At 42.6% G+C, this 26,545-nt stretch overlaps 1 protein-coding gene across 1 annotated transcript in view; it reads left to right on the top strand.

Moving 5' to 3' along the window:
• The window catches only part of LOC308298566 (mitogen-activated protein kinase kinase kinase 11), a 101,208-nt gene that overhangs the window by 40,964 nt on the left and 33,699 nt on the right, over positions 1-26,545 (top strand). Inside the window, exons 3-5 of the mRNA XM_080742207.1 lie at positions 11,922-12,070; positions 22,761-22,936; positions 25,936-26,188. Coding sequence (XP_080598333.1) covers positions 11,922-12,070; positions 22,761-22,936; positions 25,936-26,188 — 578 coding nt within the window. The remainder of the gene's footprint in view (positions 1-11,921; positions 12,071-22,760; positions 22,937-25,935; positions 26,189-26,545) is intronic.

The raw sequence follows: 26,545 nt of genomic DNA, 5'->3' as shown, positions 1-26,545 counted from the left end.
CATGATGCAACAGTCCTGTGGCCGCTTTAATGTGATTGTAAAGATAACAACTCGTCATTTTTCACTAGCAGTAGCCTTAGCTGTAATTATTAGCTCGAGTGCCGCAGCTACGGAAACACCACAAGGACATACAGTGCGATACGCAGTGACCCAGAACTATAACCTTAGATTGAAACAATACGGCAGCTCGATAGAGGATAGTATCCAATGACTTCAACGCTGCCACACTCGACGCCGCCCTGATGCCAACAGACACGCGCGGCAGTTTCTGGCCCGAGCTGCAAACATAAACAGATGTTAGCGTTTTCACCAGAGTAGCATCGGCAACCATCATCAGCTGCTATGCCAGCAGGCAGCCGCAGCTTGGGCAAAGCTAGCATTAACCGAGACCAGGCAAAATCCTCATGAACAGCAAACGAAGCCTGTATGCTAAGCTTGTACAGTGGGCACAAGCGAAGCATAGACATTGATAATACATGCGCATCCCTGCCCTATGAACTGCGCGTGCACATAAAATAATATAATAACGAAAAAGAATCGTAACGGACCAGGTGACATGGAGGTTAAATGCTAGAGAGCCACATTACCCATGTGCTCAGAATGCGCAGACCGTGCGCCACCCTTCGCTTCGTGACGTTACCCTCTGCTAGCCTGTATGCTAGGTAGCTGCTGACCACGGACACACGCAACCCCCATGGAATAGGCAGCTTGAAGAGTCATTACGGAACGTTAGCAAACCTCTTTAGCTACATGAGTTCTGAGTTGCAAGCTAGCCGACCATCAACAGACAGCTCGTGGCTGGAATGAACGATGGCTCCTACCGTAGCAGAAGAGAATATTTAGCTGGAGCTACCGAGCATATAGAGAAGACTACGATTCCCTGCATGCACTAGCGAGTTCAACTGGTGACGTCAGGACAGACAGGCACGACTTGCGTTAGCGGAAGCAAAACATTGTTTGCACGTAAACTGTGGCACCTATGAGCTTGCGGGTTTCCTCTTCTCAGGAGCCCACGCAGACAGACATCCTTTATAGGCTTCTCAAAGAGGCGATTACTGTATTTAATAATTCATCCCGCGAGGGCTTCTACGCCACGGTAACTGGCAGCAGCCCTACTGTGGTCCAAGAAGCGACAGAAACCATTTAGCTGCTATGGTATAGCAACTAGCACCTCATAAGCAGCAGCTGTTAAGACGGCCAGACAGTGCAAAAAGAGGAAAACATACACATAACCCGAGGCGAGGCAGAAGCAATATAGGCCCCATACTAACTAGATTAAGCATGCTGCGAGCGAAGCTTGAATCGAAAGCTTCCTCCTGGCCTGACGTGACAAGTAATTCATACGACTCTTGCTACTAGCACGACGCCGAGGCTTGGCATGATAGAGAACTACATTTCCCACACGCAGCGCTTAGTATTCGCTGCCGAACGTCATGCCGTAAATCACTGCTTGACGTGACTCGGCTAGCTCAGAGCTAGGTGAACGCTGCCGTTTACAGACACCTGCAACCTACAAACTGAATCCTCCTAGCGTGATTCATTACTTGCTACGGGGCCATGTTTTCACGCGGGCCGCCGCTCTATGCCTTGACATGGCTAGCACATTGATTTACCAGCTAACAGCATCCTTACCGAAATAGCCGGCTAGCAATAGCCACCTAGCTCCTAGCTGACTGTACATTAAACCTGTTGTTCCGCGCTAGCCGATACGGCCCGCGCCGTTGCAAAGCACTGACATTGTTATCGACAAACCCAACAACTGAGATTACTTTAACTCATGGTAGCCCAGTAAAGGCCCACCAGGGCACGAAATAAGTTAGCATTTAGCCCGTAGCCACAGCCAACTTCTATGATACTGAGTTTACCTTTAGCAACTTTAGCAAGCCTGTAGCACCTTTGAAATAGCTTTAGCAACAAACAACTGAAAGTACAGAAATCAGCTAGGCACCAGCAACGATAGCAAGAAATCTGAACCTTGAAACAGCAGTTTAGAATTCAGAGATTACCAGAATAACAATCTCAAACTTCCCATACAACCTGGCCAAGAACACAGCTTCTTAGTTTGGCAGCTAAGAACATGAATTGAGCGATAGTAAAAATAGCAGAAACAGCCAGAAATACTCAGCCAAGTTAGGCACCCTCTCCAAGCGGTGGGCAACAGCACAGCTACCTGCAAGCAACAAGTGTGGCACTTGTATGTGTACTGCAGCGTGGTAGCAGCAGCAGTGCTATGCAACAAGACTGAGACCCACCAGCTAGCTTCCCTAAGAACCCTGGGTAAGGGGGGGGGGGCAGGACCCTGTGTCCCGCCCCCCTCCGCGCGCGCGCCCCCCTTGTGACCGTCCACCGAACTAGCTATGATTCTACGAATCGTCGCACTATTTACACTTTCTTTATTGACGTGACAGTGACACATGGACATATGATCACAACATACATACACACATTTAATCATTTATTTATGCCCATGCACACACACACACACACACACACACACACACACACACACACACACACACACACACACACACACACACACACACACACACACACACGCACACACACACACACACACCACCATTCATTGCTGGGAAAATACCATGTTGGTAAATATGTTTTTTCCCTCAGAATTCAAAGAATTTTCTTTTTGTGTTTGTGTTGTGTTGCTGTCATGGCAAAGCAGAAGTGTTGTAACATTGAAATCACAGACATGACATGTTGAAATTAACTCTGTAACAAATTGGCAAAGAACAGTATGTGGGGAGGTCACGGTGTACAGTATGTTTGACTGTACCCCAAGTCCCACATTTAGGCCTAGAATTATTGAATGCTTTAACCAGTGAGAAATAGCAGATATACAAGCTCACAGCGCGGCACCGAGTGCCGCGCTGCGAGCTTGTAAATCTGCTATTTTTGAAAAAGTCGTGAAAATGTGTGCAAATCTTTGAATATATGTATTTTCAAAGCAAACGTTTTAACTCAGATTTTGCTTCTGGGTGGTCCCTGGAACTAAATATTTTGAGATGGGGGTCCCTGGCCAAATAAATATCATTTTGGGGGTCCTTCACATGAAAAGGTTTGAGAACCACTGAGATAGTAGTCTCTCAAGAACTGACTAACTGAGCTCCATTTAAGTGAAAAGGACCTTTTCTTTGACGATGGCTGGCCAGATTGCTGACATAAAAACATAGGTTTTTCAAAAAATCTTAGAAGGATTCAAAAGACACTTATAGAATTGGGTCAAAATTATAATTTTCACGATTTTTCAAAAATAGCAGATCTACAAGCTCGCAACGCGGCACTCGGTGCCACGCTGTGAGCTTGTATATCTGCTATTTTTCAATAGTTAAAGCATAAAATAATGATACACAATAATGTTTACCCGTTCTAAATGGGTTAAAAACCTATACACCAAATCTTTTTTTCTGAAAATAGGCATCGACAAGCTCGCAACACGTTCTGAGATTGTAGATCTGATATCTTTGCCGATTATTCTGCTTGCAGAATGTTCACCTATTATTACATAAGAGTGATTAAGGACCCTAGGGTTCAATTGGGACCATACTGATGGTTAGCTCTGGTCCAGGGGCTTCACAAGGGAGGGAAAAGTGGGACTTAGTTACCAGGGCCCAAGGTGGAGGGGCCTTAAGTATTTTATACTTTAGCTATTGAACAATAGCAGATATACAAGCTCAACATTCACGGGGGGCCCGCAGTGAATCCTTGTACCCAGGGCACAGAATTTGGTGTGACACCCCTGCTATGGTCCATAGTTCTCTCTATGTCAGTAACCATTGGGTGCGCCGGTAGGAAAGCCTGCTCACCCTCGTCTGGTCCAAAAATAACAAAATACACTTTTGCTACTCACCAAAACAAAGACGGCTTTTGGGAGTTGAAAGCCTACTTTCCTTAGTGGAAAGACTCGGAGCCCCCCACCTTACGTCTAAAATACACTTTTGGCTAGAAAAGAAAATATTTTGCTGGAAATTCTAGCTACTCCACAGCACCCCTACTGATCTTGTCAATAGAAATGTCCATTGACCAGATTTTCACCTACCCTAAGTTATTATTTGAATTAGATTAAACTCTTAACATTGCTGCAGAATGCAGATCATTTTCCAAAGCATACAATTGCTTTTTTTCTAGCCGTTGGATTTTGTTAATTTCGGTTACAATATGAGAATCATCTCTCAGAAACTTGAAACGGGTGTTTCAGCATATTAAATGTCATTGTGTGGTTTAGTCACAGTTATTTTATAGCTGATTTGTAATGCCTTTTCTAACGTGGATTGATTTGAAAGAAAAATATCAGAAAATATTCTCTGGAGAGAATGACATTTAACTAAACGTAAACATCTGTGACAATGATATATAGCCAGCATTGACTCAGTTGTTCGAGTTGGGTAACGTTTTAATGACTTTATAGAAAATGCAAATAAAAGTGAACTGGTAGAATGGTTTATGCACAGTACAGTATGATATATAGCCCATGGTTTAAATAGACAATGTTGCTGTGAGCTTTTTAATTAAGCTCCTGAAAGTGTAAAAATTAAAGCTTACTGTTCCATTTTTACACTTTCAGAGTCAAATTGAAGCATTAAATGCTTCAATTTGACTCTGAAAGTGTAAAAATGGATTGTCATTGTGTACCAGTGGTGTAAAGTAACTAAGTACATGAAGTAAATTAAATTAAAAGTAAATTATTTTAGGTACTTTTTACTTTCTTTACAGTTTTCAGTACTTTTACTTCTACCCCACTACATCTTAGAGGGAAATATTGTACCTTTACTCCACCACAATTATTATGAAAACTTTACTTTGTAGATTGTTATTGCACACACTAACCACTTCAGCCCTATATACATAGGGCCTATATACATATTTTGATGCGAACACTTTTGTACTTTCACTCACGTGCAAATTTGAACATGGGACTTCTACTTGTAACAAGGATGTTATTACATTGCAGTATTGATTACCTTTACTTAGTAAAGTAGAAAATGTGAGTACTTTTTTCCACCACTGCTGTGTACAGAGAAGCCAGCACAACGAGCAGGAAAGCACAAAGAGTGGAGCTAAACTGTCGAGAGAGAGAGTGAGGGAGTGAGAGAGAGTGAGGGAGAGAGAGAGAGAGAGAGGAACAGAGAATGAAGGTCTGAAGCAGGCACGTGCACACATAGACATCAAAGAGGGCTCAAGCCCCTGCCCTTTCACCCATGTGTAAAAAGTGCCCTCTCCAGACCATGAATGCTGTTTTTACTATGGTGAAAGAAATGCAAATGCCCTCTTGTCATGCCATACCTGAAGGCAGCATTCAAGAGAATGTCCTTGTCCAAACTCTCCTGAACTTGCAGCGTCTTCTGTTGAATGAATTGCCCTCTCTGTGTAGAAATATATGCCACACTCCACATATCCAGTATAGTGACTTGATTATGCTTAGTTCAGTGTGCTATCAAGCACTGAAAATAGCCGACCTCCAAGCTCACAACGCGTCGCAGCTGCGACGCGTTGTGAGCTTGGAGGTCAGCTATTTTCGATACTTTCACCAAAAGGCCCTTTTTAGAAATGTCTGCCCCTGCCCCCTCTCTGACATTCTCTGCACGTCCCTGGTCTGGAGGGACAGAATGATAGATGGCAGGAGGGCCACCGCAGCCCCATGTGATGTCTGCTCTTCAAAGCACGGCTCTGTGCTTTGTTGTGGGGACATGTGTGCTGCACACTGTCCTATTGTCTCCGTCCGGCGTGGAGGGAGAGAGAGAGGGAGAGAGAGAGAGAGAGAGAGAGAGAGGCAGAGACCACACACTGCTACAGCCACAGCCACAGAGCTCTTTATAGGGGAACGCCGGGGTGTGTTTGTTTGTGTGCATGTGTGTGTGTGTGTGTAGTGTGCGCTTCCACGTCGGTGTATGTTTCTGAGTGCGTCTTATGTGTGTTGCGATGTGTACACACACGTCCACTTGCGGCAACCCCGTCCGTATATAACGATCGGTGGCCAAACAATTTCCCCTCGCCGCGGAGCCGATCGAATCCCACCTATACTGTATACCACACTGAAACTCCTCATTTTCTGACTGTCTTATGATGACATTTCTGTCATTTTTGTCCTGTCATTTAGTGTTTTATGAGTTGTAAAAGGAACCCCGAATTAGTCAAAAGCTTTCTTGTGGTTTTTGAGCTTTTAGTTCACCTTGTACCATTGAACTGTACTGTCCCGTACCTTTTACCTATGCAAACCTCAAATGAAATCTTCAATCAATCAATCAATCAATCAATCAAACCATGGTTCAGACTATTCAGATTCAGAGTTTTATGGAAAGGATAGCCCTGTTTTCGAGGGGATACCATTAAAAACATGAACAAGATACATACAATACAAGTAGTTTACAGACACATTCATACACAGATGGCTTGCTCACCCTCTCACACCCACCCCACCAACCACCACAGGCACTACTCTCTCTCTCTCTCTCTCTCTCCCTGACGACAGACCCTCATGCAATCCACATTTTATCCAGCAAAAGGCCCTATTCAATATGGCAGCCATACTGGCATGAAATTGTTACTTCCTTCACAGGTGTTACCATAGCATTGATACTAATTAAGGCTCTGTTCCATTCGGCGTAGCGGAGCCTTTCCAGTGAGCCAACGACATGCACAATAGCAGCAGCACCCCGACCGTGTTCCTGAATGGAACGCAACCTTCATTTAGTATCATTGGAAACACCTGTGAAGGAAAGCCACATACAGTCCAATTTCACGCCAATATGGCTGCAGTGGATATAGGGCCTATTGCCGTACAAAGAGGCAAAAAGAGCTGAATGGGTAACTGTCTAAATGCCAGTCCTTGCTCTGAAAACAAGGGGGGTAGCCTAGGCCAGTGGTTCTCAACCTGGGGGTCGGGACCCCAGGGGGGTTCCCAAATTATTTTGGGGGATCCCCAGATGATTAACTAAATGTGCAACATTGTTTTCTCACTCAACAGTAAACAAACCAACATAACGTTTAAGTTTATAGAGGGTGTCTGCACATTTCTAAAGTGACAATTTAATACCTTAAAGCTATACTGTGTAAGTTGCTCAACTAGTGGTCAGTAGCGTTATAGCAAACCGCAGTCGCGTCTGCTTTTTTCGGACGCTTTTTGCCGCGGACCGGGCCTTCAGACCACCGCGTCCGCCTCGCCTCGCCGAGACCTATCCATAGAGGTCTTTCGTGTCCCTCTACGAGCCTCGGTTGGGGAGCTACATGCTAAACTCCTAGCCCAGTGTAAACACTGCAGTGTAGTTCCTGAAGAGCTCGGCAGTGTATTATCTGGGCTTTGATTGGCCGCTAGGGAGACACGTGTACAGAATGATGCATATGACGTAATTTTGCCGGGAAAAACAGCCCCGGTCACGGCCACCAGGGCTCAGTAGAACACATATAAAGAAAAGGCTTTGGGAGCTGAAATGAACAGTGGGTGTTCTAAAACTTTAGCGATTTAATAATTAGGACAATTTTAAGATTTGTTTTATTAAAAAAGTTACATAGTATAGCTTTAACTTTTTAATAAAACTCTAAAATGACAAATTAAACATTGGCCAAATTGTCAAATATTAGAGGCAGAAATTGTGAAAATAGCAGATCTACATGCTCACAACGCCTCGCAAAGCGAGGCGTTGTGAGCATGTAGATCTGCTATTTTCACAATAGAACCGTGGTATACAAAATGTAATGCCTCAACTCTTAAGCCCCTTTTCGACAGCAGTTTTAGCACCACACCACACCACACTACACCACACCACACCACACCACACCACATAAAAATATCTACATTTTCCATTACACAAAAGTACCCCTATCGGTAAGAAACAAATTGACCCTTTTAACTGTGATTATAATACAATATAAATTTGTATTACAACTATCCTAATTTTAATACACTATAATGGATTATAACTGTGATTATAATACCCTATTAAGTATTAATTTATTACTTTGATAATTATAATACACTTTAATAGATTATAATAGTGGTTATAACACAATATAATCTATTATCATGTATTACAACTATATCCTGTTCGTCTAAATGAAAAGTCAGTGAGTGATCAGTCATTATGAAGTGTTTGGCCCTGTTTGGCCTAGCTCAGACCTACTCTAGAGTGGATACTTTTTAGTACCCTGTTTAGTACCACTTTCACTCCACTCTACCCAGGTCCTTGTAGTGGAAAACCTGGCACAAGTGGGCGGTGTGGTGTGGAGTGGTGTGGAGTTGGGCCAGTGGAAAATGGGCTTTAGTGCTCGTCAGGGGGGTCCCCAGTTAAAATATGATTATTTTGGGGGTCGCGGCCTGAAAAGGGTTGAGAACCACTGATCTAGGGTGCCACCACACCCACTTTGAGAAAGCCTGGCCCTAGCCGCTCGTCTCCGAGGCCTTCGATCACGCAAAGACGACGAGGCCGCGGGACCCGGGAGTCGTCCAGCGAGCGTTGTTTCTGCAGCGTCACAGCGTGTGGAAGGTGTAATTAGAGAGCTATATAAGAAACGGGCTGTGGCCCGAGCCATCCACTTATGCACTCACCACCGAGCATTTTCAGCAGTGGTGTAAAAGTAACTGAAGTGCAGTTACTTAAGTACTGTACTTGAGTAAAATTGTTGAGGTATTTGTACTTAACTTGATTATTTCCAATTTCCAATACTTTTTTTTTTTTTTTAATTATTTGAAAGGTTTAGTTACCAGTTACTTTGTAGATTTGGATTATTATTACAAAACTTATATTAACAACTTCAGCCCATATACATTTTGTCCATTTGAAATAAAAGCAATAGGACACATTATGACCTTGTAGATGTGCTATTTTCAAAATATTGGTGCACATTTGAAAACTTGAAATGGGTGGGGCGCCCGTTGGCCTATTGGTCCATGCGCATACAACTTAGGCATTGCCACATAGGCATGTATGTCTGGCGGCGTCGCCGGTTCGATTCGTGATCCGGACGACCTTTGCTGCTTGTCACTCCCTATCTCTCCCCCCATTTCCCGTCAGTCTACACAGTCCTATCAATAAAGGCATAAAAGCCCAAAAACAAATCTTAAAAAAAAGAAAACTTGAAATGGGACATTCTGCATGATGAGTACTTTTGCTTTATGTACTTTAAGTACATTTTGATACCAATACTTAATTGACAGTGTGGGAGATCCAAGCCGTACAACTGCCACGCTTCAGAAGCTTAGAAGACCCAAAGTAGCTGCTCTGCATTGTGTGCTGTTTTCTTCACACACAGTCCCACGCTGTGTGTGTGTGTGTGTGTGTGTGTGTGTGTGTGTGTGTGTGTGTGTGTGTGTGTGTGTGTGTGTGTGTGTGTGTGTGTGTGTGTGTGTGTGTGTGTGTGTGTGTGTGTGTGTGTGTGTGTGTGTGTGTGTGTGTGTGTGTGTGTGTGTGTCCAGGGGTGCCTCAGAATACTTGGAATTTATCAGTATCACTTCAGTTTAACCACTTAGACTCTGTAAAACGGACCTGAGTACACTGTGCTTGGTGCGATCTTTATCAGCCTACGGTACACCAAATCTCTGCACCAAAAATAGCAGATCTACAAGCTCATAAGCTATTTGTAGAACATCTAGTTTTGGTGATCGTTCCACCCAGAATAGGGATCCTGGGTTTAAGTGGTTAAAGGAGTAGTTCACCCCCAAAATGACTTTTTTTTTATACCGATTACTCACGCCATGGAGACATGAGAATATTTTGGTATTTGTTGCATTCCTAGTTTAAAAGTTATTTATGAACTGTCCTATAATGTGAACTGATATTCTGTCAAGTTGTCCTCGTGACAAGGGGGAAATATTTACATTATTTGACATAAATGTAAGGTACTGTAAAGTAACAGTGTAATTCAGGGGTGCCGTTCAGGGGTGCCGTGGATAATCAAGCATTACTCTTGCAGTTTCATGCACGCTATGGTATTTTGTAACTTCTTACGATGCGTGTGTAATGTTCTTTACTTCAGCATGTTATGAAAAAGCACGCTTATCCCTCTAAGGCCCACGGTTGTAATATTACAACGTTTGTATTTTATCCAAAAAAAGGTTTAAATCATTTTATTTTAGCTCCCCCTACCACCTAAACACCACCATTGGATTCTATTGTTTAGTATTACAATGCCATTGGCCACAATATTTGCATATAAATACCCCCCACAGGGGCTGACATTCACACCCGCCACACCCGCTGAAATTCCAGAGTTTTGACGAACAACATCTCACTTTTTCATGGAAGCTATACCTCACAAAAACATAAGTAAAATGCCTGTACTATTTTTTTTGGTGATCATTAGAATGTCTAGAACATGTACATATGTTATTATTGTGAAAAATATCCCCCATATGTAAATTAGAGCATGATTTATGATTTTTGATTTATGGCTATAAAATCTTACAAAAACATTTTTTTGAAAAAAACATTACATTTTCCTCTTAATAGGACTCCTACAACACCATCTGATTTTTTTCAATTTTTTATTTCAAGTATTTCTTAATGCGGGCCTTAGAGGGTTATACCCTTGAAATCTGCAACGAACGGCAAGGTTATTGGTTTGTTATATTATCCCATGCAGAGGGGCAATTTGTCGTACCACCAGCAGTAACCACATACTGTAGCCTAAGCAGACAGCAAATAGACAATAATACAATACAATCACATGGAATTATTCACTCAGGCACACTGTGCATTCTCTATATCGGGGCAGAAACCTTGCATCTGTCAGAAAAAGAAGTGGCAGATAGGATGTTAAATACCCTTGAATTACTGCCACCAGTTTCCTCTCTTCTCTAGAAATAGCATCCCTATTTGGAGGAGAACATTAGCCAAAAATATCAGATCTACAGTAAGCTTACAACTATTGCTATTTTCGGCTAAGAGCTTTGGTGTCGAGGGGAAAAAGAGCAGACTAACTACAGAGTGAAAGTATTAGTGACTGTTTAGGTGGTTGAATCCACCGCAACATACACCGATGATAGTGTGTCAAACAAGTCTGAGAAGCTACAGAATATGAAATGTATTAAAAAGTTGAATCTGCTCTTTACCCTCCCAATGACTACTGTGGGGATTAGCAGGGATAGGTCTAACGTAGAGTATGGGGATGGGGGAATTGGCTTGACACTAAATTGGGTATATGGGAAAAAATGTTTTCTTTTATTATCTCTTAAGGGCAGGGTTTTTCTTCCCTACAACTGAATGTGTACGTACCGTGATCGCCTCAGATCTTGTGATATTTTGTACCAATGATTAATGTGATTGGAATGTGATTTGGGGTGCCATCACTATGTGTGTACCTGCCTCATTGTGACATTGTACCTTAATAAAAAAGATTTGAAAAGAAAAAGTTGAATCTGCAAAAAAAATGTATACAATGTGTAGTGGGGGTCTCTACTTCATCTCTGTCTCAACGATGGCCTTGGTCTGAGAAACACTGGAAGACCACTGCTTATAAATCAGTGGTTCACAACCTGTGGGTTGGGAACCCCAGGGAAGTCCCAAAATTATATTTATCAGATGATTACTTTAATGAGCAACATTGTTTTCTCACTCAACATGAAGTTTAAGTATATGGGTATCTGCACATTTCTAAAGTGACAATTTAAGGAGCTGATAATACCTCTAAAATGACAAAATAAACGTTGGCCAAATTGTCAAATATTAGAGGCAGAAATTGTGAAAATAGCCGATCTACATGCTCACAATGGAACCACCGTGTTATACAAAATGTAATGCCTCAACTCTTAGTGCTCGTCAGGGTGAGGGGTCCCCAGTTAAAATATGACTATTTTGGGGGTCGCGGCCTGAAAAGGTTGAGAACCACTCTACTAAATAATTGTGATCAGATACATTAGGAACATTGTGACTGACACTTGTTGTCCTCTCTTGTTCTCTCTCTCTGCCCAGCTATGGTGTTCTGCTGTGGGAGCTGCTGACAGGCGAAGCGCCCTACAGAGGAATAGACGGCCTGGCCGTGGCCTATGGAGTAGCGGTCAACAAACTCACCCTGCACATCCCCACCACCTGCCCCGAACCCTTCGCCCAGCTCATGAACGGTGAGACCTGTGTGTGTGTGTGTGTGTGTGTGTGTGTGTGTGTGTGTGTGTGTGTGTGTGTGTGTGTGTGTGTGTGTGTGTGTGTGTGTGTGTGTGTGTGTGTGTGTGTGTGTGTGTGTGTGTGTGCGCCTTTGTGAGCGAGGGAGAGTCCTTGTGTACTTTGATTATGTACTTGTGAGGGCCAAATATCCCCTAAGTAAGTTTAAGGATGGAGCAAAATGTTTTATTGATAATGTGCACCTTAATAATTACTATAAACACAGCTGATCTCCGAGCTCAATAACAGGCTTGACAAGCCCAAAGCTTATATCGATTAACCAGGTATTGATACATTTGTTATTGCGTTTATAATGGGCTCAGGTTTCGAGCTCCATCCCTGAGTACTGTACGTTAGAGTTGTAGAAATAGTCATTGTGACTATTTTCCTCACCAGAGAAATGGTTGTATATACAGTATGTTTAAAAAGATCTGTAGACTTACTATTATATAAAGATTCAGGTCAGAGTTAGTGTAAGGATATTTGGAGGTTACGTTTACTGTTTAGGAGTGGAGTTATGCCTCATTTATGCCTAGTTGTGTGCCTGTGTCCTGCACCAAAACAGGTTCAGTATTTTCAGCTTTAGGGTTAACATTTATAAAAACGGAATTCATAAAATCACCCTCCTGATGTCCACATAGGTATAGTAATTCCACTCTGTGTGTGTTTGTGTCTCTCTCAGAGAGAGAGAGAGAGAGAGAGAGAGAGAGAGAGAGAGAGAGAGAGAGAGAGAGGAGTAGTACATTTGGAATAAGTTATGTGGATGTCTATATTTCACTGGGTAAGTAGGGCCACTTGCAGTGCCAGGCATTGTGATTCTATTCATGCTAAGGTGTACACACTCTGAAAGCTAATGTATTCCTCCCGCGGGGAAGTGCTTCTCCTCGCATGGCTTTGTGCTCCAAAGTTCTTCACCTAGTCAGACGTCAAGATAGGAGATAGCTCAATATTCCCCTGTGTATGTTGTTTTTTTAGCTTACAAACAAACGTCTTAATCAGAACTAGGGGTGCAATAGTTACTATGCTGTTGTGTAAGGCTAGAATAGATCATTGGTTCTCAAAGAGGGAGTTCCAGGGGGTCCCCAGCTAAATGATAATTAGGAACCAAATGGACCCTTATGGGTCTGTAACTCAGAGAGAGTACCCATAGAACCAAATGCGGGTCCATTTGGTTCAATTTGGGTCCATTTGGTTCAATTTGTACAGAGTTAAATTAACATACTGTACATTGGGGTCTCAGAGATACAAATGCCATTAGATTGGGGTCTGTGGCCTAATGCATGTCAAACTGGGCGTCTTTGAAATTAAAATGGTTGAGAATCACTGCTATAGAGCTGTAAAAATCTCTCATGGGGGTCCCTGGCATATCTTTTCAAATGGGGGTCTTCAGGCTAATAAGTTTCAATTTGGGGGTCCCTGACATGAAAAGGTTTGAGAACTACTGGGCTAGATGTTAATACCCCTTGTTGCATACATGACACAAGTGGCATCCTCTGTATTATCAAGAGGGCGCTCCTCCTTTATTGATGTTTTTGCTGATAGGCTGCCAACACCTCCAGTAACCTCGCATCACCAGGCTTTCCAATGCGAAGGAAAGCATGGAATTTGTTCTAAAACTAGCCGGGCGGCATGCAGTGGCTCAGGGGTAGAGTTGCCGTCTTAGAACATGGAGGGTTCCCGAAGAGTTCCCAGTTCGATCCCGGGCTCCCGGGCTTAGTGTTGAAGTGTCCTTGAGCAAGACTCTGAACCCCTAGTTGCTCCCGGTGCCCCGCCATCGGTGTGTGAATGTAATGCACAATCTCTGTAATGCAAAACATTATTATACCAAAAGAACCTAAATTATGACAAACTAAACAAATGTGAAACTAGGGGAATCCGGAAATGGTATTGATCAGAAGCTCCAGCTCCAGAGGGCAAAAGTCTAAATTTAAATTATATTTTAGCCAGGGTACTTTGAGTATGAAGGTGCTCCCTCTCTCTCTCTCTCTCTCTCTCTCTCTCTCTCTCTCTCTCTCTCTCTCTCTCTCTCTCTCTCTCTCTCTCTCTCTCTCTCTCACACACATAAGATCACAGTCACCTGGTCTCCGCTCTTCTAATTTCCCTGAACCTGGAGTTTTTGCGATGGTGAAAAACAACGGTTCACATTATGGTCAAATGGTGTGGTCTGCACAGAGGAAGTGTTGTGTTACGGTCGTCTGTGTGTTTTTGTTTGTCTCCGTTGCTCGGGTTTATGTTTGCGGGACATGTAAACACTGCAACCACCTGGTACGGTGGGACGCCCAAGCAGTAGTTCCCAGGGCAGATGTTACTTACATATAACAGTGGTCAACTCAACCATTATATTTCATACCATCAATATAATCATATTTTAACTGGCGACCTCCCACTCTGACAACCCGTAGGAATTGTCGGAGATGAGGCATTACATTTAGTTTGAATTGATTGATTGATTGATTGATTGATTGATTGATTGATTGAAGACTTTACTCAAAATCTACACCAAATCTCACAACGTTGTGAGCTTGTAGATCTGCTATTTTTCCCCCCAGAATAGGGAAACTGGGGTTCAAGTGGCTAAACGTCAAGTATAAAGTTATTTTCAATCTGTCATAATGGAAACGAGCTTTCCTTGTGACAATCAGTATTTTGGGGGTAAATATTTACATATTTATAATGTAAATATGACAAACCAACATAAAGTTTAAGTGCACATTTCTAAAGTGTCAATGTAAGGACTTTTTAATACCTCTAAAATGACAAATTAAACATTGGCCAAATTGTCAAATATTAGAGACAGAAATTGTGAAAATAGACAATCTACATGCTCACAACACAGGCGTTGTGAGCATGTAGATCGGCTATTTTCACAATAGAACCGTGTTATACAAAATGTCATGCCTCAACTCTTTGTGCTCATCATGGTGGGAGGTTCCCAGTTAAAATACGATTATTTCGAGGGCCGCGGCCTGAAAAGGTTGAGAACCACTGCTCTAAAGTAACAATGTAATTCAGGGTTTCCACGGATGGAAACAGCAAGCATCAGAAGTGGCACAATATTCATAACATACATACTGTATATAGACACAGCTTAATCTGTCCTCACGTCAAGTGCTATTAATAAACAAATACATGTATGACACACATTTGTATATACAGAGCTGAACGGGGGTTGGGGGGGGGGACGACGACTGAACATGTCTTCTCAAAAACATCACTCACTTCTCGTTTTCACAGGAAATCCGTTTTAATTCAGTAATTTAATTTAGCAGATGAATTGAACATAAATGAACATACATTATCAAACAGCAGGCTATCACGGCAGCAGTATACTGTATAGGCAATGCATTGTAGCACTGTCCGTATGTAGGCTAGAACTAGTTACTGGGGCCCAAGGTGGAGGGGCCTGGAATTATTTTATACTTTAGTCATTGAAAAATAGCAGATATACAAGCTCACAGCGCGGCACTCGGTGCCGCGCTGCAAGCTTGTAGATCTGCTATTTTTGAAAAGTCGTGAAAATGTGTGCAAATCTTTGAATAATGTATTTTTCAAGCAAACATTTGTAGCTCAAATTTTGCTTCTGGGGGTCCCCTGGAACTAAATATTTTGAGATGGGGTTCCGTGGCCAAATACATATCATTTTGGGGTTCCTTCACATGAAAAAGGTTTGGCTTTTCCAAAAACCTTAGAAGGATTTGAAATATTCAAAGACTTGCACAAGTTTTCATGATCTTTCAAAAATAGCAGATCTACAAGCTTGCAGCGCAGCACTCTGTGCCGCGCTGTGAGCTTGTATATCTGCTATTTTTCAATAGTTAAAGTACACAGGGCCCAGAATTTGGTGTGACACCCCTGCTAGTATGCCGGAGGGATTTACCCCCAATCCAACCCTTGATGCTGAGTGCCAAGCAGGGAGGCACTGGGTATGATTCTTTGGTATGACTTGGCCAGGGATCGAACCTCAACCTCCCAGTCTCAGGGCGGACACTCTAACCACATGGCCACTGAGCGGGTTAGTGTTTATTTAACTCGTCTTAAATGAAACCAAACCAAGTGGACCCATAGCCTAGTGTTTATTTTACTAGTCTTGAGTGGAACCAAATGGACCTGTAGCCTATAGCTTCCATTTCATTCCTTTTGGATTCTACTGTAGCCTACAAACTTTACTAGGACTACTTCCAAACATCAGTTGCAACTTTCTGAGCTAAATATGTTTCTTCTTTTGCCAGTGACTCACAGCAATATATCAAATTCTGCTTGACTAAACTGCACGACAGGCCACCAAAAATTACAACCAGATTTTTCGATTTGTCTTCACCAGCAGCTTCTACGTGGTTTGGGTGGGAATGTAAGAAGTGTGTATGAGAGAGCATGGTGATGAAATATTTCTTTCCCTTTTGGCAAGTTTGTATGCTCAGCACTTCTGTGGAGCCATCGGGATGTTCATTTAGCAGACACTCTTTTCTTTCATTTTTTAACCCTCAAATACCGGTACGCGCCCGAGTCGCGTTCGGTTTTAACCACTTTAACCCTTATTTTATGCTTTATCTATTGAAAAATAGCAGATATACAAGCTCACAGCGCGGCACCGAGTGCCGCGCTGCGAGCTTGTAGATCTGCTATTTTTGAAAGATCTTGAAAACGTGTGCTGTGCAAGTCTTTGAATATCTTTGACCCGAGTGCATCTCTCCACTCCGACATGTCTCCTTTCCGACATGTCTCCATTCCGACACTAACCCTATCTCTAACCCTAACCCTAAACCGAACCCCCATGGGAGTGTCGCCACTCCGACAATAAGAAGTCAATTTCGGAGTGGCGACATGTCGGAATGGAGAGAGCCTCCCCTTTGACCCGATCTTTGACCCGACTTCTAAATCCTTCCTCTAAATCAGTGGTTCTCAAACTTTTTCATGTGAAGGACCCCCAAAATGATCTGTATTTGGCCATGGACCCCATCTCAAAATATGTTGTTCCAGGGACCCCCCCAGAAGCAGAGATTTGAGTTACAAAAGTTTGCTTTGAAAAATATATATTGAAAGATTTGCACATATTTTCACGATATTTCAATAGTTGAAGCATTAAATACTTCTAGGCCTAAATGGGTTAAGAGAAACTCTTTTCTTTCATTTTTTAAGGGAAAGGCTTTGTCCTCTGTATATATATATATATATATTGTCACTGTCAGACAGAAACCTTGTATATTATATTTCGTATGGTTTGGTTTTCATAACGCAATGCCTCTATTTTATGCAAAGTGCTATGCTACTGTGTCAAAAGTACAAGTGGCGACAACAACAGCCTATCCACAGTCTCGTCGTGAGGTTGTAGATGGCTCATTTTCACTTATTTCATCTTTAACCTTTTGCCTATAATGATAACATGCCCCAAAAAAATAGGAACTCCAGGGTTGAAAGTGTGGTCGTCCGACTGTGGCTTTTATGAATATTTAACCAACGAAAAGTATTAACAACATCTTGTAATAACTAAATAATTGGAACACAGGGTTCTCTCTTCCGTTTCCTGAAAAAGTAATGTTTTTGAAGCGGTGACTAGCCGCTTCCAATGTATGGTCATGTCTGTCCCATGCCTTGTCCTCACTCACTCACTCACTCACCGTCCAGTATGAACAGGATCTGCGCATGCGCGCGCGCGAGAGAGAGAGAGAGAGAGAGAGAGAGAGAGAGAGAGCCGAGAGAGAGCCGAGAGAGCCAGACAGAGCAAGCGATGCTGATTTCTAAACCGAAAGTGAAACTTACAAACCGCACAGAGAAAACACACAGAGAGAGAGAGAGAGAGAGAGAGAGAGAGAGAGAGAGAGAGAGAGCATGTTGCGGTAAAAAAAAAAAAAAAAAAAAAAAAAAAACACACACACACACACACCAGTAAAAACGGGACTCATAAAATGTCCCTGGGACCCATCTGAATCAAAAACATAGATCTGGAACTGCTCTAATTCACCGCTTCAGTTCGAACCAAGGTTTGATTTTTAGACATACAAGGTCTCTCTCTGCCAGACAGTGACAATATTATTATTTCGCTTCATTGATCTGGACTCGGAGAGGGAGAAAGTCTCATACGAGCCATTGGAGAATTCTTTATTTTTAAATTTATGTTATTTTAGAGCAGCCAATTATTTTTTTACCCCTTAGTCGTGATGCCCATTGATTCCTCTCCACGCACATTTCTGTGTTGTCACTGCTGTTGTATCCTACTGACTCATCTGCCAGTGAGGAGCCCCTAGTGTTGATTTCGTCGACTAAAAAACTATGACGAAAAATGTTTGTCGACTGCGTTTTTTTTCACTGACGAAAACTAAATAAAAACTAAGCTGTGATGACTAAGACTAAATATATTGACAATTTCGTCAACAAAATAAAAACTAGACTAAAATGTTTGGGAGGAACTGGTGGAGACTGGAGAAGAGAGTCATTTTATGTTTGGTTGCTCTCCGGTGTTGCGTGCTGAAAATAGCAGATCTACAAGCTCACAATGCGTCGCAGCACGCAACCAAGTGTAAAATCAGTCTTTACGATGCCATCAAGGCCTGCCAAATTACATTTCAGTTGACTAAATCAACTGTAGATTTAGTCGCCTAAAATCTTATGATATTTAGTCGACTAAAATTAGACTAAAACTTTTCAGGTGACTAAATTATGACTAAAACTAAGTGGCATTTTATTCAAAAGACTATGACTAAAACTAAATCCAAATTTGCTGTCAAAAAACAACACTGGGAGACCCCCCCCCCCCCCCCCCCCCGTCCTACTCCTCCCGCCCAGCCCAACGCTCCCCCATTGACAAGTGCCGCCCAGTGTAAAATACACGCAGTGACCCAATACCACCCAGGATGGCAGTGGCTCAAAGGTAGAGTTGCTGTCTTAGAACACGGAGGGTTCCCGAGGGGGGTTTCCGGTTCGATCCCGGGTTCCCCCAGAGTTAGTGTCGAAGAGTCCTTGAGCAAGACTCTGAACCCCTAGTTGCTCCCGGTGAGCAGGTTGGTGCTTGCATGGTTTCCCCTGCCATCGGTGTATGACTGTGTGAATGGGTGAATGTAATGCACAATTTTCTGTAAGCACCTTGGATAAAGGGCCCTATATATAAATGCACCATTTACAACCCTCCCTGCCGGCTTCCCTCCCCTGACACAGGCCAATTGTGTTCGCATAGACGCCTGACAAAGCTGGGATGCACCGCGCGTGTAGGTGAATACCGCCTATGTTAGGGTCGGGGCGCCCCCTCCCCGCCTCCCCGTTTCTCTCTCTGTCTCAACACTCGCTGGCAGGAGGAGAACCATTTCGCCAATAGAGGGTATGCGCATGCATAAAGTGAATGGCATATCGAGTGCAAATCGAGTGGCAAAGTGAGTGCCAAAATGAGTTTAACGTCATTTAACATTGTTTAATGCAATCAGATAGGGCTTTTCTGTTTGGATGTATGGCTGTCAAGGCCAGAAAGTCGTTTTTTTTGCCACTCAGTAGGCATTCCTGCATAACTTCCTGGTATGATGATGATGTCACGCGCATACCCTCTATTCAAGTCTATTTTCTTCAAAGATAGAAATATACTGGCGAATATTAGAGACAATTTAACCCTAGCTAGGGCATTCACGAATAGTGATTTTTAGTATTCGAATTATTCGACCTCAAAGTATTCGAATAGTCGAATATTCGACAGGACTGGCCAAGCTGTCAAATATTAAGTAAGCAAGACGTGAACATTGTGAAAATTGCGAGGCGTTGTGAGCATGTAGATCTGCTATGTTCACAATATTTATCTGCGGAACCGAGTCACATTAATTGTAATACCTACAATTCCAAGTGCTTGTCAGGGTGGGGGTCCCCAGTTCAAATATGTTTATTTTGGGGGTCACGGCCTAAAAAGGTTTGAGAACCATTGACAACTCATTCTTATGACTTCTATCTAGCCAAGCTTTATAAATTATATATTTTTTAAAGAGAGAAAAAAAAAAGCTAATATTCGACTTCGGTGAACAATGTCGAATAGTGACTTTGATATTCGAATATTCTAATATTTGGTGAATGCCCTAACCCTTGCGCAATTTTGCTTTTTTGATGCAATTAGGCTACAGAGCGCATGATGTCTATTGTGCTAGATTGTTTTAGGGTTAGGCTATATGCTCTGCTCTGACTGATATTCGCTGGCAACTGTGGCCAAAAAGTCTATATTTCGCATTATACAGAGCACATTTGTGCGTGTTCTCTATTGCGCTAGGGTTAACATAGGCCCCGACCCTAACATAGGCGGTATTCACCTACACGCCTGCACCGCGGTGGATTCTAACCCACCACCTCCGAGTGCCGCACTGCAAGCTTGTAGATCTGCTAAAATGTGTGTCGTGAAAATGTGTGCAAAATCTGCAAATCTTTCAATATATATATTAATATTATTTTTAAAGCGAACATTTGTATGTCAAGTTTTGCATCTGGGCATTCTGGGGGGTCCCTGGAATTAAATATTTTGAGATGGGGGTCCGCAGCCAAATACATGTAATTTTGGGGGTCCTTGACTTGAAAAAGTTTGAGAAGCACTGATTTAGAAGGATTTAGAAGACAGAATTGGCTCAAAATATTCAAAGACTGCTATTTTTAAATAATTAGAGCATAATGTAATGGTTAAAGTAATAATGCGTAATGCATTGCAGGTCTTAGGGTTCACTTATAAGCCGGTTTTACCACCGGGATTCGAACGTGCGAGGGAAACGTGCGAAGACCTACCGCTCATGCAAAGGGGAATCCTCCCCCACAACGTCAGCTTGTAGATATGCTATTTTCAGAGCGCAACCTTCTTATTTATCCCTTACACCTGCATCTCTGTCAGTTTGTCTTTTTAATTACTTTCCATACCGCCTTTTAACAAGCGGTTGATGTTGTAAAAGCATCACTGGTAATGCCCACAGGCCCACAGGGGAATGATCTGTTATTGTTGTATTTTTTTCCTCCTCCTTTTCGTCTTTGCCTAAGAGCTTTGTCTTGCTATTATGCAAAACATCTCATAGCAAAATAATTGAACTTGTCAATTTGAACGGCTCCACTCAAGATTGCGTGCTCAGACAAGCTCCGTGAAAAGTGTCCAAATGAACAATATAGGCCTGTGCTGAATAGACGAGCAGTATTCCGTGCTGTTTTTAATTATATAACCATAGTCACGCGTGCACGTGTTATGTATTTTTCAGCACGCAGCTTAATTTTTAATGGATGTTCCCCTTCCTCTCATGTGCTGCGCCTCATTATTTCCATGTTAATGTTATGACATTGCTCCATATGGTTCTATGTACTTTGAATGTAACCTTAATTAATGGGAAAGTTGTCTAAGTACAACCCTCCCACTCTACTTTACTTTTGATGGGTAGGCTGCCTGCAACTAAAGATTATTTTATAACCTGTTAATTTGTCAGATTATTTATGCGATGATACAATTATGTAATGAAGTAGAAAATGATTGTATGGACTGGCAATCTTGACATTGTTTTAATACGTCTGGTACATTTCTTTAAATATGGAAGTAAAACAAGCATTCACACTTTGGTGGCCTTGTATATATATATATACAGTAGCACATTTATGATTATTTTACATCGTTCATCGTTATATGGGCATGCCATTCTCAGCGAGCATTTTGTGTGCATTTTATAAATCGTCTATTTTTGGTGAAGAGATTTGAGGAAAATGAGAGGGGCCAAGGATAGGTCACTGGGAGACACCAGTCAACGAAGTAGCGTTTAAGTGGTTGAGTAGTTAAAGTGATTATTTGATTAATGCAGTTTTAGTGATTAACTGTGGATGGATGAATGGTTTCGGCCTTATAGTCCCAATAGTACCACTGCACTAGAGCAGTGGTTCTCAACCTGTGGGTCGGGACCCCCAGGGTTATTTTGGGGGGTCCCCAGATGATTAACTTAATGTGAAACATTAATTTCTAAAGTGACAATTTAAGGACTTTTTAACCTCTAAAATGACAAATTAAACATTGGCCAAATTGTCAAATATTAGAGGCAGAAATTGTGAAAATAGCCTCTACATGCTCACAACGCCTCGCAAACGCGATCAGAACGGGTACACATTACTGTGTATCATTATTTTTTGCTTTAACTATTGAAAAATAGCAGATATACAAGCTCACTTTTTGAAAAATTGTGAAAATTAGAATGTTGACCCGATTCTATAAGTGTCTTTTGAATCCCTTCTAAGGTTTAAAAAAAAAAAAAAAAACTATGTTTCTATGTCAGCAATCTGGCCAGCCATCGTCAAAGAAAAGGTCATTTTCACTTAACTGGAGCTCAGTTAGTCTGTTCTTGAGAGACTACTATGTCAGTGGTTCTCAAACCTTTTCATGTGAAGGACCCCCAAACTGATATTTATTTGGCCACAGACCCGCATCTCAAAATATCTAGTTCCAGGGACCACCCAGAAGCAAAATTTGAGTTACAAATGTTCGCTTTGAAAATACATATATTCAAAGATTTGCACACATTTTCACGACTTTTTTTTCCAAAATAGCAGATCTACAAGCTCGCAGCGCGGCACTCGGTGCCGCGCTGTGAGCTTGTATATCTGCTGTTTTTCACCGGTTAAAGCATTCAATAATTCTAGGCCTACATTTTAATTGATGTGTTTTCTGTGGTCTGTATGCAGAGTGCTGGGACCAGGACCCCCACCACCGGCCCAGCTTCAGCTCCATCATGGCCCAGCTCTTGGCCCTGGAGGAGCAGGTGAGGGAGGAGATGCCCCAGGAGTCCTTCCACTCGCTGCAGGAGGACTGGAGGCTGGAGATCCAGGACGTGTTCGACAAGCTGCGCGCCAAGGAGAAGGTGAGAGAGAGAGAGACCGTTGAGGTTGATTCTACAAAATGATGCTTTCTAAATCAGTGGTTCTCAAACTTTTTTGTGCCACGGACCCCCAAAATGATATGTATTTTCCCCCAGACCCTCATCTGTTTTGTGCCAGGGACCGCCCAGAAGAGAAGTTATTATTCAACTATTCAACTTTCAAACAATTTCAAGATTTTTCAAAGAATGTTAAAAAATAGCACATGTCGACATATTGAGAACCACTGATGTATCCGACATGTCTATCAAACAATTTCCAAATAATATATTTACAATTTAGGCATTTAGCAGACGCTCTTAATCCAGAGCGATTTTCAAAAGCAAGGTAATATAGGACTAGTATATCAATACATCAACATCAATACATCAAATGCATAGAAAAATGAATCTAAGAAAAACGTATAGACCAAGCAATTATTCAGTAAAAACAAAATAAAGATGCTATCTAAATTACATATATGGTCATTGAGGGTTGGCAAGTTCTAAGGTTAAGTGCTCTGGGCTTAGATGGAGTCTGAATAGGTGAGTCCTCACTCCTCAGACCACGGCGGAAGCTAGGGAGCGAGTCTGCCGTTCTAAGTGTAACAGGGAGTTTATTCCACCGTTTGGGGGCCAGGAGAGCAAAGAGTCTAGGATTTTTGTCCTGGGGTTTTTTAGCGAGGGTTCTGTCAGCATCCCTGTGTTGGCCGATCTGAGTGAACGGGAGGGGTTGTGGGGTTCGATCCTGTACATATAGTGTTTTTTATAACTGCGATATTATTGAATGTTTTCTTTGCTTGCTATTTATTATGTCCTTGAATTAAATACTGAGGGCTTTCAACGTGAAAAAGACCGCAAAAGGTCTCATTTGAGATGTTCCTTTTAGGCAGGGTGTTTAATTGTACTCGTACTGTATTACATTTCTATTGTATTGACTATACTTGTACTGTTCTCCATTTTTGTCTAATAAAATAATCAATCAATCAATCAATGGAGGCGCCATACTTTTCAAACCTTAGCAACCTCTAAATCAGGGGTTCCCAAACTTTTTTGTCTCAGGGCACCCCATCAATATTCTTTTAAATCCGAGGCACCCCTACATTATAATTTTCACTACCAGCACCTTATCGTCGTTGTCGGGTGGAAACCTTGTATGTCCAAAACCGTTCGTTTTGTATTTATCATCTATAAAATGATCTACTAGTGAAGCACACAACGCCTCGCGATGCAAGGCGTTGTGTGCTTGTAGATCGGCTGTTTTCACTAGTTTTGAGCGACAGTCTTGTATGATGATGAAGCAGGGCTTTACTTTACCAAAAGACGAACACATTTGAAACTTGGAGATACGAGGTTTCTGCCCGACAGTGATGATATTTTAGCGATTATGTTGCGAGGAAAACGTTGAGATAATAGCCATTTTGGTTAGAACTGACTGAAAATAACTTTGTACTTCAAGTTTAAAATTATACTAAATATTTTTTCAAGTGTCCAAATAAATTCCAAATATCATCAAATTATCTCGCGGCACGCCTGGGCTGTTGTCGCAGCACCCCAGGGTGCCCCGTCACCCACTTCTCCGTCACCCCTTCTCTAAATAAGACCCCCACCCGCCCCCTGTCCTGTCCTGTCCTGTCCTGTCCAGGAGCAAGGTTATTATAGTAAACGAAAACTAACTAAAAAACAAAAACTAGAATGGAAAAACATTTGAGTTAACTGAAATAAAAATAAAAACTAAGCTTTTTAAAAAAACGAAAACTAACTGAAACGGTATTATGTGTTTACAAAACTAGCTAAAATAAACTAAAATTATAGAGAAAATCTCCTTAGTTTTCGTCTTTTGTCTTTTGTGGAAATAAAAAAATTAAAAACACCAGTTGGTGAGGTCAAAGAGAGAAGTTGTATGTCTCAACATTCCTGCCACTCTCATCAATATGATGTTTTGTTGATTTTCTTTATTAGACAATCCTTTTTCTGGAGCTTTTTTAATCTCACCCCTGACAAATACCCCATATTACTTAACCCTTAAGTGCTGTTCGGGTCATTTTGACCCGTTTTACACTTTCATTTGGAAAACAAAGGTAGAAGTTTAAATTGTTTCCACCTGAAACTCACTGGCCTTAAAGATTCTTCTGAGATGAACATGTAAAAAAAAATTTTTTGCACTACACCCATGCTACATCCCCCTCATATTTTTTGAACCTTAAGTGCTGTTCGGGTCATTTTGACCCGGAAGCACAGATGCACAGAAATACACAGTATATGCCAAAACAGAGACACACAGTCACCCCCACTTGTCACCCCCACTTCTAACACCCCCCTTCCGAAGCCCCATTCCGAACCCTCCCCCCCCCCTTTCCGCACCGCCCCCCCTCCCCACACTTAACCCCTGATGCACAGAAATGCAAGGAATCATGTACAAACACAGATACACAATCACCCCCTAACCCCTTCCACCCCTCCAACCCTCCTCACCTCGCCCTTACCCCCTCCCCTCCAAACCCAACCCCCCCCACCTCCCCCCCCCGCCACCCCAGATGCACAGAAATAAAAGAAAGCATGTATACTAACACAGACACACAGTCACCTCCTTCCCCCCCTCCCCCCTCCTATTGCCCTCACCCCCCCACACCCTTCACCCCCTCTCCTCCTCACCCCTCCCCTCCCCTCCTCACCCCTCACCCCTCCCCTCCTCACCCCTCACTTATCTGAAGTTTTCCTTGTGACTGTACTGTATCTTAGGGGAAATTTTACATTATTTTACATAAACATAAGGTGCTGTAAAGTAACATTGTATTTCAGGGGTGCTGTGGATGAAAATGTTGTTTACAGGGGTGCCCTGAGACCAAAGTGTGAAACCACAAGCTGTTGAACCACAAGTATTCAATTAATGGGCATGTTGTTCATAAAAATATTGTCTGATTTTCATTTTGTCCTAATAAAAATAAAAACTAATGGAAAAATCCAAAACTATTATAACCTTGGTCCTGTCCTGTGGTGTCCAGGAGCTGCGTAGCCGCGAGGAGGAGCTGAAGCGCGCGGCGCTGGAGCAGAAGTCCCACGAGGAGTTCCTGCGCCAGCGCGAGCAGCAGCTGGCCCAGTGGGAGCAGGACGTGTTCGAGAGGGAGCTCAGCCTGCTCATCCTGCACATGAACCAGAACCAGGAGAACAAGCCCAACGTCAAGAAGAGGAAGGGGACCTTCAAGAAGCACAAGCTGGCCAAGTGCAAGAACGGGGAGAGGATCAGCATGCCTCAAGGTAAGGGGGGAAGGTGCGTGTGTGTGTCAGGGCATTAACACTCATTTACCCCCATTTTAAGACCCCTTCTGAGGGTCCACACCGCCAGGATTTTGCCTACCTTTAACGTGGGCGCGCGCGCGAATCCATTGCGCGATGGTTCACCGATTCCATTCACAATACGATCCAGTCACGGTAAGCTACAAAACCCAACAGCCTGCCATTTACCAAAGCGAAAGCGATTGAGCCCAGCGTGGGTGTTGCATAACATTATACCGGATGGGATTTCGGCAGACAGGATACAGGCGTCGTTGTCCCGCCCCCCCATTTCCGTTTTGGAAGATCTGGATCCGGTTTTTGTGAATAGGGCCCTTCCAT

The sequence above is a fragment of the Nannobrachium achirus genome (assembly GCF_963921795.1).
Source record: "Nannobrachium achirus genome assembly, chromosome: 14".
Lineage (NCBI taxonomy): Eukaryota > Metazoa > Chordata > Actinopteri > Myctophiformes > Myctophidae > Nannobrachium > Nannobrachium achirus.
This window is presented reverse-complemented; position numbering and strand designations above follow the sequence as displayed.